The sequence below is a fragment of the Haemaphysalis longicornis genome, unplaced genomic scaffold (genome assembly GCF_048455015.1).
Source record: "Haemaphysalis longicornis isolate Haplotype H1 unplaced genomic scaffold, Haemaphysalis longicornis Haplotype H1 scaffold_10, whole genome shotgun sequence".
In the NCBI taxonomy this organism is placed as follows: domain Eukaryota; kingdom Metazoa; phylum Arthropoda; class Arachnida; order Ixodida; family Ixodidae; genus Haemaphysalis; species Haemaphysalis longicornis.
Genome location: NW_027526204.1, coordinates 16,436,351 through 16,450,713, shown reverse-complemented (window position 1 = coordinate 16,450,713; position 14,363 = coordinate 16,436,351). Strand labels below are relative to the sequence as shown.

The 14,363-nt window shown below is 50.3% G+C and overlaps 1 protein-coding gene across 5 annotated transcripts in view; it reads right to left on the bottom strand.

The window, feature by feature from the left end:
• The window catches only part of LOC144158232 (uncharacterized), a 70,026-nt gene that overhangs the window by 47,235 nt on the left and 8,428 nt on the right, over positions 1-14,363 (bottom strand). The window contains exons 1-3 of one of the 5 annotated variants that reach the window (XM_077688953.1): positions 8,479-8,551; positions 8,348-8,410; positions 596-727 (exon numbers count right to left, since the gene is read on the bottom strand). The exons of 1 other annotated variant lie outside the window; for it this stretch is intronic. In XM_077688953.1, the coding sequence (XP_077545079.1) occupies positions 596-614 (19 nt within the window). In that variant the 5' untranslated portion in view covers positions 615-727; positions 8,348-8,410; positions 8,479-8,551. Of the gene's footprint in view, positions 1-595; positions 728-944; positions 3,159-8,347; positions 8,411-8,478; positions 8,626-14,363 lie in introns of those variants that run through there. 3 more of the 5 variants (XM_077688946.1, XM_077688947.1, XM_077688952.1) reach the window with 3 other exon arrangements.

Sequence of the window (14,363 nt, the reverse complement as noted above, 5' to 3'; positions counted from 1 at the left end):
CGCCGGCGCTTCGCGGAGCGCAGTGGCCACGCGCTCACCGTTTCCCTTTACCAGTGGACCCCACTGTACGTGTTTTTCTTTTCCTCATTTCAAATATGTAATTAGTTTTCAAGTGGAAAATTATTTTCTCAGTTACGAACGAAATACTAGCCCAATTATGTAATATCTTGCGGATTGTTAAGCTTCTCATTCCAATTTTTCGATTGATTGTAGGGTTGAATGCGTCAACGCAACGCAGGCAATGAGGGGCATCGTAGTGGAGGGCTCTCGATTAATTTTGACCACCTGGGAATCTTTAACGTGCGCCGAAATCGCATACACACGGACGTTTTTGCATTTTGCCCCCATCAGAAAAGCGGGCGCGGCCCGCGACCTCATGCTCAGCAGCACGACACCTTTGTCACTGAAACACCGCAGTGGGTGAAACTGGTCCATGGCCGTGTTTTTTATGTGTGTTTATTTGTATTGCCAGTTTTTGTTTCTTTATTTTTAAAGTATAATCATATATATATATAAATATTGATACGTAACACCCGGAACATTTCCCATAGCATTGGACTGAACCACCAGGTGGTCAATCCATCGTACACTTCACCTATGGGTATGTGTCTCATCAGTGGGCGCGTACAGCAAGCCGAAAGACGAAGAAGAGATCGAGCAGAAACGGACTGGCACGAGCTGCATTAGATTCCTTGGCTTTGGTCTCTGGGCCTTCAGCTGTAATTATCTGTAAATAGACAGCTTATTCGCATCTGCCTCGTAACATCTTTTTGGTGGAGGTTGCGGACTTCCCTTCCTGTGCCTGTCACCAGCGCAGCTACACCCTACCACGGAGCTTCGGAGTGGGCGACACATTCGTCGCGAACGATGTCTCCTCCCCCCGAGACATCACCCACCGCGCCAGTCATCATCGTTTCCCAGCCCCGTGACCCAGGGTTTTTTACCGGTGAGGATGGTGCCGACGTGGAAGAATGGATCCGCATGTTTGAACGTGCCAGCGCCCATAACAGGTGGGATGACACGATCATGCTGGCTAATCTGCCTTATCTTCTGAGAAAAACGGCCAACACCTGGTTTGAGACAAATGAGCACACATTGACCAGCTGGGACGCGTGCAAAGCGAAGTTGCGCGAAGTATTCGGCCGACCCGTCGAACTCCAGCTCGCCGCAAAGCAACAGCTCGCATCCCGTGCCCAGTCGACAACCGAATCCTACATCACGTGCATACAAGATGTTTTGGGCCTCTGTTCAAAGGTAGATTCGCAAATGTCCGAAGCCGATAAGGTGGGTCACGTACTCAAAGGCATTGCTGATGACGCCTTCCATCTGCTGATCTGTAAGGATTGCACTACCGTTGATGCCATCCTTAAGGAATGCCGACGGTTTGAGGAGGCAAAATGTCGTCGCATTGCCTACCAATTTGCTCGACTGCCTCACACGGCGGCAACGTCCTCTTGTCAAGATGTGACGCTGCCACCGCGCACACCACTGGCGCCAAACACGGCGGCTCAGACTGAAAGCCTGACCAAAATAGTGCGCCGGGAAATCGAGGCTATGACCCCTGTCGCTGCTTCTCCTTACACGCATGACCGAACCGCCCCCACGATTTCCCTCATTCAAGCCGTCGTTAGAGACGAGATCGCCGCCCTGGGCCTTCAATCGGTTTGTGCCTTGGGACGCTACGATCCCTGCGACGGGGTCCGCACACCCTCTACTCGTAGTGATGTCCCGCCGCGCTACGATGTTCCACCACGGTTCCGACAGCGCAGCCCTGGCGAATGGAGAACAGCCGATGACCGTCCCATTTGTTTCAACTGCCATCGCGTTGGCCATGTCGCCCGTTACTGCCGTAGCAGCTGGTCGTCATCTCCACGTCCACGGTTCTTCGACAACTGATACTCCGACTACCACCCTCGACGATTTCCTCTCGGTCCTCAGCAGCCCTTCGCAGCCGACAACACAAGACGCAACAGCACTAGCCGCTCGCCAACACCTCAGCATCGCCAGTCGCGTTCGCCGCAGCCCCGCCGCCAAATCCCGCCGCCTACTTTCTCGACCTCTATCTCGGAAAATTAGCCAGTGCAGCTCCCGGAGGTGATGCTGCATTAATGACCCGGCCTGAAAATCCTCTGTTGACTACGATTACGAAACCCAATTTGATAGACGTTCACGTTGACGGTGTTCGTGTTAGCGCGCTAGTCGACACAGGCGCCAATATTTCGGTAATGAGTTCGAACCTTCGCCGCACTCTTCGCAAAGTTATGACGCCTGCTGTATGCCGCACCGTACGAGTCGCCGACGGAGGAACGACCACCGTCGCCGGAATGTGCACCGCCCGCGTCGTAATTGCCGGAAAAGACGGCCCTGTCTTGTTCACTGTCTTGGACGCATGCCCTTACGACATTATAATCGGACTAGACTTTCTGACTGACCACGCCGCCCTCATTGATTGCGCCGCGGGGGTTTTACGTCTTGAGCTGCCCACCATGCCCCTTGATGAGACCAAGCCTGTTTATCGGCTTTGCTGCACTGAGCATGCTCGATTAACACCGAAGACCATGACCTACGTACCTTTATCGTCGCGCCCACCAGTCCCAGATGGTGAATACCTCGTCTCTCCCTTCACCGATGTACTCCTGGAACGTAACGTGGCTCTTCCTTACACAGTTGTGACGGTCGAGACGAACCAAATAGGCCTCCCATTTTTGAACTTCGGTTTCTCCACGCAAGTTCTTCCCCGGGGAATGTCGCTGGCTACACTCATCCCCCTGGCCGAATGCGAGCTTTCCGCTGTTACCACTGACGCCTCTGACGGTGAACGGGACGGCCAACGGGACATTTCACCGACTACCAGTGATTTTATGAAGATGATAGCGTCGGACCTTCCACATCCGCAAGCCCATGAGCTCCAATGTCTTTTAGCGTCCTATCGGGACATTTTCGACTTGGACAACCGTCTTTTGGGCCAGACGTCTAGTGTGACACATCGCATTAACACTGGTGACGCGACCCCTATTCGCCGCCGTCCATATCGCGTGTCCCACGCCGAACGTACCGTCATTCAGCAGGAAGTAGAGAAGATGTTGAAAAAAGATGTTATTGAGCCATCTTCGAGTCCGTGGGCGTCACCAGTCGTACTGGTTAAAAAGAAAGACGGCTCATGGCGATTTTGTGTCGATTGCAGACATTTGAACAAAATAACCAAAAAGGACGTTTACCCACTTCCTCGCATTGACGACGCCCTCGATTGCCTGCATGGCGCGTCATATTTTTCGTCCATTGACCTTAGATCCGGATACTGGCAAATTGCAGTCGACCCCATGGACTGAGAAAAGACCGCTTTTGTCACACCAGACAGACTCTACCAATTTAAGGTCATGCCGTTTGGTCTGTGCAATGCGCCAGCCACATTCGAAAGAATGATGGACTCGCTTCTTCATGGATTTAAATGGACGACATGCCTATGCTATCTGGACGACGTTATCGTCTTTTCTCCTACGTTTGAGACCCACCTACATCGCCTCTCTGACGCCCTGGCAGTTTTTCGCAGAGCTGGACTTCAGCTCAATTCGTCAAAATGCCACTTCGGCTGCCGTCAAATCAAGATCCTTGGGCACCTCGTCGACGCTACCGGAGTTCAACCTGATCCAGACAAAATCCGCACAGTAAAAGAATTCCCTGTTCCTCGATCTGTGAAAGACGTTCGCAGCTTTGTAGGGCTCTGCTCCTACTTTCGCCGCTTCGTCAAGAACTTCGCTGCAATTGCCAGACCACTCACGGATTTGCTCAAGCACGATACCCTGTTTTCTTGCGGCCCTGATCAAGCTGCCGCTTTTTCAACCCTCGTCGACCGTCTCACAAATCCACCTATTCTGGCGCACTTTGACGGTTCCGCTCCTACCGAAGTCCACACAGACGCGAGTGGCCACGGCATCAGTGCCGTACTGGTTCAGAAGCACGCTGGCCTTGAACGAGTAATAGCGTACGCCAGTCGCCTTTTGTCACCTTCCGAGCGGAACTATTCAATTACCGAAAGGGAATGCCTGGCTCTTGTATGGGCAGTCAACAAATTTCGCCCATATTTATACGGACGTCCTTTTTCCGCGGTCACTGACCACCATGCCCTATGCTGGCTGGCCTCCTTAAAAGATCCTACAGGCCGTCTTGGTCGCTGGGCTTTGCGCCTTCAGGAGTATGACTACTCCGTGGCCTATAAGTCTGGCAGGCTCCACAGCGACGCCGACTGCCTGTCACGTCAACCAGTCGACCAACCGGACACAGCTGACCACGACATCGATTCTTGCGTCCTTGCTCTATCCGACTTTACCAACATCGCCGACCACCAGCGCCGCGACAAACCATTGCGGTCGATCATTGACCGTCTCACTAACATCCCGTCAGACCCTGCATTAAACGCATTTTTGCTCCGTGACGGCGTACTATTCCGCCGCAACTTTCGCGCAGATGGCCCTGCCGAGCTTCTCGTTGTGCCTGAGCACCTTCGGCCTGACATCCTTCACCAGCTGCACGACGAACCGACGGCGGGCCACCTTGGAATCGCTCGAACTTATGACCGTGTGCGTAAGCGCTTTTATTGGCCTGCACTCTACCGCTCCGTCCGCCGCTACGTCACGGCGTGTGACCTGTGCCAGCGCCGGAAACACCCTTCCTTGTGCCCAGCCGGACCGCTCCAACCCATAGAGATTCCTTCCGAACCTTTCTTTCGTGTGGGTTTGGACCTACTCGGTCCTTTTCCTCTGTCCCGTTCAGGAAATCGCTGGATTGCTGTTGCGACCGATTATGCGACCCGCTACGCTATTACGCGTGCCCTTCCCACCAGTTGTGCCACAGACATTGCTGATTTCCTGCTTCAAGACGTTATCCTACACCACGGTGCTCCTCGTCAGCTCCTCACCGACCGTGGCCGGTACTTCCTGTCTCGGGTTGTTGACGACCTCCTTCGCTCTTGTCGCACAAAGCACAAGCTAACCCCCGCCTACCATCCTCAGACTAATGGATTGACTGAAAGATTGAACAAGACCATCACTGACATGCTCGCAATGTACGTCTCTGCGGATCATCTAGATTGGGACGTCACTTTGCCATTTGTTACGTTCGCGTATAACTCATCCCGCCATGACACCGCCGGCTATTCTCCATTCTTTCTTCTCTACAGCCGCGAACCCACTCTTCCATTGGATACCCTCCTTCCTGATGCGACACCTCTAGCTACAGAATATGCTCGTGATGCTGTCGCTCACGCTGATGTGGCCCACCAGGTTGCCCGTGCCAAGCTCTCGGCTTCCCAGTCCGCTCAGAAGCACCGCTATGACCAGCAACATCGCACCGCCCATTTTACGCCCGGCTCCTTGGTCCTGGTCAGTACGCCATGCCGCAGAAGTGGACTTTGCGAAAAAAACTGCAGCCTCGCTTCAAAGGCCGCTATTGCATTAAGCGCACGGTCACACCGGTCACCTACGAAATCGTTCCTGTTGCTTCGTCCTCACCGTCCCTGAAATGAAACCTTTTCCTAAAGGTTTCATTCCTGATGCAGACCTGTCTCCGGTCGAAACGTTGGAAATAAAATCTCCAAAGAACGTACTTTTACTTTGTGCGTATATATACATACATATATATAGTCTCTTCCAGTTATCCGTTTCCTGTATGCCTGTTTTCCACATCCCCCAAACCAGCAGGTATTTTTCTATGTCCACTCTTAGGTCAGACAAATTACGTCTGCTATAGTGGACCTTCCTTTCCATGGTAACAATAAATTTATTCATTCGTCTTCTGTTTAGCAGGCTAGACTATGCAAATTTTAAATACCATATTTCCCGGTGTATAAGTCGCGGTTTCTTTTTGAAATTTTCGTTGGTGCGTCTTATCCACCAGTGCGACTTATGTATGGAATAAATCTGGTTTACGGCGGCCGCGCGTGGCCAGCGCACGTTGAGACACAGCTCTATGGTATAAATCAATCCCAAGTCCACTGGTACAGCATTTCTCATAGCCCATATGTCGCTTTGGGACATTGCACCAAAGAATTTGCAGCTTTTTCTAGTCAAAAAGAATAATAATGGCCTGCAACAACCACACGCCACTTTCGGCCATGCGCAGTAACTACAGTTTAGAATAAATTCAAAGTAACATCAAACTGGGTTGCAAAAACAAAATGCAGCTCATGAATTATTACAGACAGTTACTCTGAAAAAGGTAAACGTGCTGCTAATTTTTAAAATGACAGCTTGGAGATAAGTTTTTTCGTGCCGCTTCCCGTCGCATCACTTCCATCCGCCATGACACCTTTATCGCGCTGATTTACGACAGCACGCAAGAGACGCGCGATGTTTAGAGAGGTGGCCAAATGGGTCTCCGACTCTTGGGACTCCATTTCTACAAAAACAGTTGTAGCCGGATTGATAAAGGCCGGAGTAATCCGGTCCGCGAGTGGCAACGATGTTGGCGAAGAAGACATCAGAGAGTCGGAGGACGACAGTGATGCACCGGTGGAACTCCCACGGAAGATACTGAATTATTTGTTAGCGAGTCTGAGGAAAAAGACTTCGATGGTTTTGCCTAAATGCCGTCCGTAAGTATATGCCATCTGTGTGTAACCATAAACCATTTTTGAGAAGTTAGTTATGTCCAGACTTTGGATGTTATATGCCCATGTCTTGCCCTGCTTACAGGGGGATGCGTTAATAGGCGGCAGCCGCCACAACCATGTACTTTCGCCGCACTTTCTAACGATCTGATTGACTATGAGTTTACGTAATTAACAAGTGCGTCTTATATACCGGTGCGTCTTATACAACGGTGAAACTTATACGTTTTTTTTGGAAAAACTGTCATTTTGAGGGGGGTGCGACTTATAGACCGGAAAATACAGTAATGAATAAATTAAGACATTGCATTTTTTTAACCTAGAAAGTGTTCACACAAAGGTATACTTGCACGACTGATATTTTTTTTAGGTAAAATGTCACTTTTAGGATTTGTAATTCGTATCCTGAAATTGTTGCAACATCTGCTCGTGTGAACACTGGACATGTTAAGGACACATCTTGTTTTCCAACCTTATATCAGCGGCATGCTTGGAACCACTTATATCCCTCATAAAGAATACCATATTTTCCGGTGTATAAGTCGCGGTTTTTTTCTGACATTTTCGTTGGTGCGTCTTATCCACCGGTGCGACTTATGTATGGAATAAATCCGGTTCGCGGCGGCCACGCCTGGCCAGCGCACGTTGAGACACAGCTCTATGGTCTAAATGAATACGAAGCCCACCGCTACGGCGTTTCTCATAGCCCATATGTCGCTTCAGAACGTTAAACCAGAGAATTTGCAACTTTTCTAGTCAAAAACAATCATAATGGCCTGCAACAACTGCGCATCACTTTCTGCCATGCGCAGTAACTACATTTCAGAATAAATTGAAAGTAACATCAAACTGGGTTGCAAAAACAACATGCAGCTTATAAATTATTACAAAGTTACTCTGAAGGAGGTAAATGTGCTGCTAATTTTTAAAATGACAGCTTGCTGATAAGTTTAGAATTTCGGGCTGCTTCCGTTCGCGTCACTTCTCTTCGCCATGACACCTTTATTGCACGGATTTACGACAGCACGCAAGACCCGCACGACGTTTGGAGAGGTGGCCAAGTGGGTCTCCAACTCTAGGGACTCCATTTCTACAAAAACAGTTGTAGCCGGGTTGATAAAGGCCAGAGTAACCCGGTCCGCGAGTGGTGACGATGTTGGCGAAGAAGACATCAGTGAATCGGAGGGCGATAGCGATACGCTGGTGGAATTCCCACTTGAAGTTGCTGAATTATTTGTTAGCGAGTCTGCGGAAGAAGGCTTCGATGGTTTTGTCTAAACACCGTCTAAGTACACGCCATCTGTGTGTATCAATAAACCATTTTTGAGAAGTTAGTTCTGGCTAGACTTTGGACGGTATATGCATGTCTAGCCCTCCTTACCGAGGGGTGCATTCACAGGCAGCGTCTGCAGCAACCATGTACTTTCGCCGCACTTTCTAACGATCTGATTCACTATGAGTTTACCTAATTAACAAGTGCGTCTTGTATACCGGTGCGTCTTATACACCGGTGCGACTTATATACATTTTTTTCGGAAAAACTGTCATTTTGAGGGGGGTGCGACTTATACAAAGGTGCGACTTATAGACCGGAAAATACGGTAAACCTTCACAACTTCCAGACACCACCATGAACAAACCATCAAAAACTGATGAAAAACTATAACACAAATTTTTTTTTTCAACCATATTTCCACACCACACTAGAATGCTAATATGAAAAGAAACAACATGAAATCTAACCTGGAAATGTTTCTTCGGTTTGGGAGCTTGCACTGATGAGCAAAGTCGGAGCGCACTGTGTACCTGCAAAGAAAATTCAGTCAATTCAGCCCACAATGCAGACTGGCACCTACATCAAATTGGGGACATACCTCTGGCACTGGACGTAACAGTGGCTTGCGTCTTTTGGCTACATGACACAACCTGGCTGGAGGCAGCAACCACAGACATTGCTGTAACACAGCCCTTGCGGGTCCAGGATGTTGCACCCAGTGTACCTGCTCTCGGTGTTGCGTCTTCTGGAACCAAAAAAAACGCAACCAGATAAATTTATAGACGCGCAACACTAGAAATACGCCTCCATTCAATCCCTAAGCATCCAAGATCGACGATACGAGACGGCCGCACACGTATCAGCCCCAGCCAACACCGTCTCTGGAGTCATACTCAATATCCCCGAAGACGACTCTCCTGAAGACATTTTCCGCAGCGTCACCAACTACAACCCCGACCTGCAAATCCTGTCTCCAAAACGCCTCAGAACCTCCAGCATGGCACAGGTTCTATTCAATGGCACCAGAGTCCCTTTCTGGATCAGGTACAAAGCAGCCACTTACCGGTGCAAGCCCTTTAAATGCAAGACGGAGGCCTGCACAGCTTGTTGGCAACCCGGTCATCGACAATACGTCTGCCCCAATGCAAGGCCAGCGCCAAGGTGCAACACCTGTGGGACACCCAACGCCGCTGCAGACCATACGTGCATCCCGAAGTGCATTGTGTGTGATGGCCCGCACGTCACTGGATCAGCAGACTGCCCGCGACGATTTCAACCCCGCCGGCAACCCCAGACCTACGCCCAGGCGGCCATAGCAGGCCACGACCAGCACAACGCCAACACCACCCACCAAGAACGCCCCAAGAGATCCGAGTACAACCAAACAAAAGAAACCGGGAACACGAGTAACCAGAAACAAGACAGCTCGCAACAACAGAAGATGAACGACCCCCGAACAAGCAGCCGGGTAGCGACAAGGTGAGCAGCCCCAGTGCCTCCTCTCACTGCTCACGCCAAAGGTCTCAAACATCCGCCCCCCTCCCTCCGGAGCTAGTCAAGGAGCTGGCTAACATAAAAGCGGAGTTAGCGCTTCTTAGACAAGAAAACTACACTCTGCGGCAAGAAAATAAGGTGCTGAAATCGCAGCTTGAAAACCGCCCCCAGGGAGACTTAGATACTAACCCCCCTGCCTCTAAGCGTAGAGCTGTAGATGACTCCCCAGAAAATGGGGTAGAGGAACCTATGGAGGATGACGACGTAGATAAAAGAATTACCATCCCAGAAAAGAGCTTAACCTCAGTAAGAAAGACCTTTCATGAACAAAAAAACGAATTACAGTCCAACATGACCGCCATGCAGGCTAGCATAGAAGCTCTCCGAAATGAGTTGCACACGTTCATAAGTAACGTCGTGCAAAACATAAGCACCTCCACAGGGCTCGTCCCCCAAACAGGACTTCAACATGGATCCGCAACCCAATAATAAAACCCGCTCAGTTAGAATCTGGCAGTGGAACTGTAGAGGTTTCGCAAAGAAAAGGTGCAATCTCCAGTTACTCGTTCAATCAGTCAAAATTCCCCCAGATGTCACAGCCCAACAAGAAACGGGCAAAGCAGTCAAACTGCCCGGCTATAAAGCCTTCCAAAGCGATAGAGATCACAAAACAGCAGTATTTATTCAGCATAATATCCCGGCCAGCTGGACTCAATTCGACAGTGTAGAAATATCTCACGATTTCATAACGATTCTGCCCACTAAAGGAGGAGCCACAAAGCTCTTCATTCTAAACGTGTATAGTAATCCCAAAGTGCAACACCATCTATTTAACCTTCTCTTCTCGTTAGCCAGACGAGAGGCGGGTCCCCACACTTTGGTGGTGCTAGGAGACTTCAATGCCCCACATACAGCATGGGGATACTCCAAATGCACGAAAAAAGGCAACAACCTCTGGAATCAGGAGCAAATTCATCACTTCACAATAGAAACAGAACCAAATACCCCAACCAGGATAGGTAACAGCGTACAGAAAGACTCCACCCCAGACCTTACTTTCACTCTACACGCCAAACAGGTCAGGTGGAAAACCACGGATGAATCACTTGGAAGCGACCATTTTATAATACAGATAGACCTTGAGCTCACTCACGCCATCAAGAAAACTCATCAACAACAACACCTCACCCATTGGCACGAGTTCAGAAATGCCAGAGCATCCCCGCGGGATGAGCAAAACACACGAAACCCCCCAGACCTCCACAAATGGGTAAAACAACTGGTAAGGACGTGAAATCAGTCACTCAAGTGACGGACCCAGAAATTCCCACGGAAACAATGGACACGCACCTTCAAAACCTATGGGAAGCATTCAAAAGCATTCAAAAAAGGTGGAGGAAAAATAAACACAATCGAAAACTACGCCAAAAACTTGCTGCTTTAGAATCCGCCATCCAAAAACACGCTCTTCAACTCTCACAGAACCAATGGGATGAAATTTGCGACCGAATGCAAGGGAACCTGGGGATGAAACGTACCTGGCAACTGCTCAAACACCTGTTGGACCCCAGCAATTCGAAAACAGACCAGGCCCACCAACTCACCCACATCATACAAAACTTCACTGGCTCGGACACAGACCTTATAAATCGCATCAAAGATGCGTACCTTCCCAAAACCACCAACGACCTCATCCCCCCATACACGGGCACAGACAACACAACCCGAGCATGGACAGGGACATTACCGAAGCAAAGGTTAGGGCAGCCATACTCAAACTACGACTTGGCTCAGCCCCGGGGCCTGATCAAATCACCAATAACATGTTAAGAAATTTAGACGACGACTCGATAGTCGAGATCACCAGCTACTTTAACAAATACTAGACACGGGGCCCACTACTGCATTCATGGAGACACGCCAAAATAACATTTATACCCAAGCCCGGTAAACCCCTCTCTCTTGAACACCTGCGACCTATATCCCTCACGTCGTGTTTGGGAGAACTGCTTGAATACGTGATACACGCAAGGCTAGTCACTCACTTGCAAACGACGAGCTCTATACCCCATACTATGATTGGATTTAGGGCGGGGCTTTCCACGCAGGAGATTCTTCTCTAAATCTCACACGAAATCATAACCCCTAGCAACAACCTCGACACAGCAGCCATCCTAGCACTCGATCTAATAAAAGTATTCGACAACGTATACCACTCAGCCATTATGCGAGGACTTAGTTCAGTAAACCCAGGCCATCGCACATACAATTACATACGGAGCTTCCTAACCGATAGAACGGCAATCTTGCAAATTGGAGGAGTTACGTCAGACACGGTAGAACTCCAGGCTAAAGGGACACCCCAAGGAGCACTTTTGTCGCCCTTGCTATTCAATCCGGCCGTACTAGAAATCCCCCAACGACTTGACCAAATTCCGAACCTTAGATACAGTTTATACGCCGACAACATCACCTTGTGGGTCAAAGGCGGAAGTGACGCAGAAATAGAACAAACCTTGCAGGAAGGAGTGCAAGAGGTGGTAACAGGAGCCGAGAAGGCAGGATTAACATGCTCTCCTAGCAAATCCGTATTGCTTCTTCTGACCCCCAAGACACGTTGCAAAGTATCCCCCAACATCAAAGTCCACATAGGGGATGATCCAATACCAGAAGTCTCCACGCTCAAAATTCTAGGAATGCTCATCCAAAACAACCGAGCAAATACAGAATATCTGAAAAAGCTTGAATGGCACGTCGCCCAAACGATAGGCCTTATCAGTAGAATCTCCAACCGCCGCAAAGGCCTACGTGAATGCGAAAGAATCCGGCTAATTCAATCATTCGTCATTAGCAGAATCACATACTCCCTACCGTACTTGCAACCCCCTAAAACTGAATTGCAAAAAGTCAATACACTAATTAGGAAGGCATACAAATCGGTGCTTCAGCTCCCTCTAAGCACTTCCACTGCCAGATTCGAGAGCTTAGGGGTACACAATACTGCCGAAGAGCTTATAGAAGCTCACACATCGAACCAAATAGCTCGTTTGTCTAAAACCCCAACTGGAAACCACATTCTCAAACAACTTAAAATCAACCAGATCAATAATACGGAAGACAGGTTCCCCCAACCACCTAAAATTCACAAAAATCTGACTGTCAAACCGATCCCCAGAAATATGCATCCTGTATACCACGCCAAACGTAGAGAGCAGAGGCCGAAGGCTCTACAGCAACGATTTCCCACCAAAGTGGAAACAATCTATGTGGATGCGGCAGAGTATAGGCATCGTGCTGCATTCGCAATAGCAGTAACCAACGACCCCCAAAAAATTCCCCCGCATTTCCCCGAGGGGGAGAATGTGAAAGTGCGAATGCACGGTTGTCGGCCCGCTTGCGGTGCTTGCGCTCGGCCAACGCAGCCCACCGCCTCGCCGCCTTCTCTTCCATCTCTTCCATCGGGTTTGTAGTATCACGTGTACACCACGCAGTTATCAAGCCGCTATAACGCCGCTGAGTCGCCAAGGCACGCCGCTGACGACGTAGTTTGAATGCGTTAAAGATATAAGGCGCGTTACTAACACTGATATCAGCGTCGCGTCCGTGGCTTAGTCGGTAGAGCGTCGCGCTGCACCCGCAAAGTCCTCGGATCGAAATCTGGCGCCGGATGCTGTTTTTTTTTTATATATAGAGAGGAGGACTGCGGACGCCACCGCCGCCGGCGGTGGAAGGTTTGGGGTCGCTAATAAAGTGCATTCGCACTTAAAACCCCCCCCTTACCTCCCTAACTCTTCTCACCTCCAACCCTGCAACTGCGGAAGAGGCGGCTATAGCCCTAGCCCTCGTACAAAGGCCAACCCCTACAACCATAATCTCCGATTCTAAGACGGCCATCCAAAATTTTGCCGCAGGCCTATTATCGCCGCAGGCAACCAAAATTATCCAACAGCACCCACCACAATCCCCAGTAGAACTCGTATGGGCTTCGGCGCACGCTGGCCTGGATGGAGGGTAACGAGGCCGCCCTCAGTATGGCTCGAGGGCTTACTATCTGAGCCTGGGCGAGCACGTTCCCCTACCATGGTGCCAGATCCGCCAGAGACAGAATGGTCTCATATCAAGAAATAACCATGCACTACCGCCTCTCCCGCAGAAAACTCCCCTCAGCCAACGTGCTGCTGACACCTGCACAAGAGCACACGTGGAGACTCCTCCAAATGATACCTTTCCGAACCCAGCCAAGCTCCACCTCATCCACCCTTTCCTCTACCCCTCACCAAACTGTAAAGCATGCGGAGCCCTCGCCACCCTTCCCCACATCATATGGGGATGCATCAAAGACCCTTTCCCCCCCATTTCCTCCAATGAGCAGTGGGAGGAGGCACGGGCGAGCTCACACCAGGAGGTCCAACTCTCCCTGGTCACTAGAGCCGCCGACATCGCTGCCTGGCACAAATCGGCAGCCACAACCGCCTTCTCACCGCGCAAGCCCAATAAAGTGCTTTCTCTCTCTCTCAAAATCCCCCGAAAAAGGAACAAAGAAACGGCCATTTGAAGTGTGTGCCAGGAGCGCACCAATGATCAAACGCCGTGCCGAAACCCCAGGCATCACGGTCAAACATGGCAGCGCACTGGTCAGCCAATCAGAACGCCGTGCAGGAGACCAGTGGCGGCCATATATGGACACAAAAAGGCAACAAGCCAATGACCGTGTGCCGCGATAAAGCCCAGAGGGGTTAAAAGTTGGGCACACAAGGAGCAGGGGGAGGAAAGAAACCAGGAGGCGGAAGGAGCACGTGAGCTGCAAGGAACGAGCCAGGGGGACGCGGCCAGGCCACCAACTATGCTTACCAAGCCTGGGCGGGAGCGTGCCGACTTAGCATTCGCTGCGGCATCCTAGGCGCACCACGAACCTGTGTCGTCGTGGCCCGAGTGGTGGTGGTCGGGCACCTGCAGCCAACGTCCACGCTCCGTTGACCTTCGGTTCGA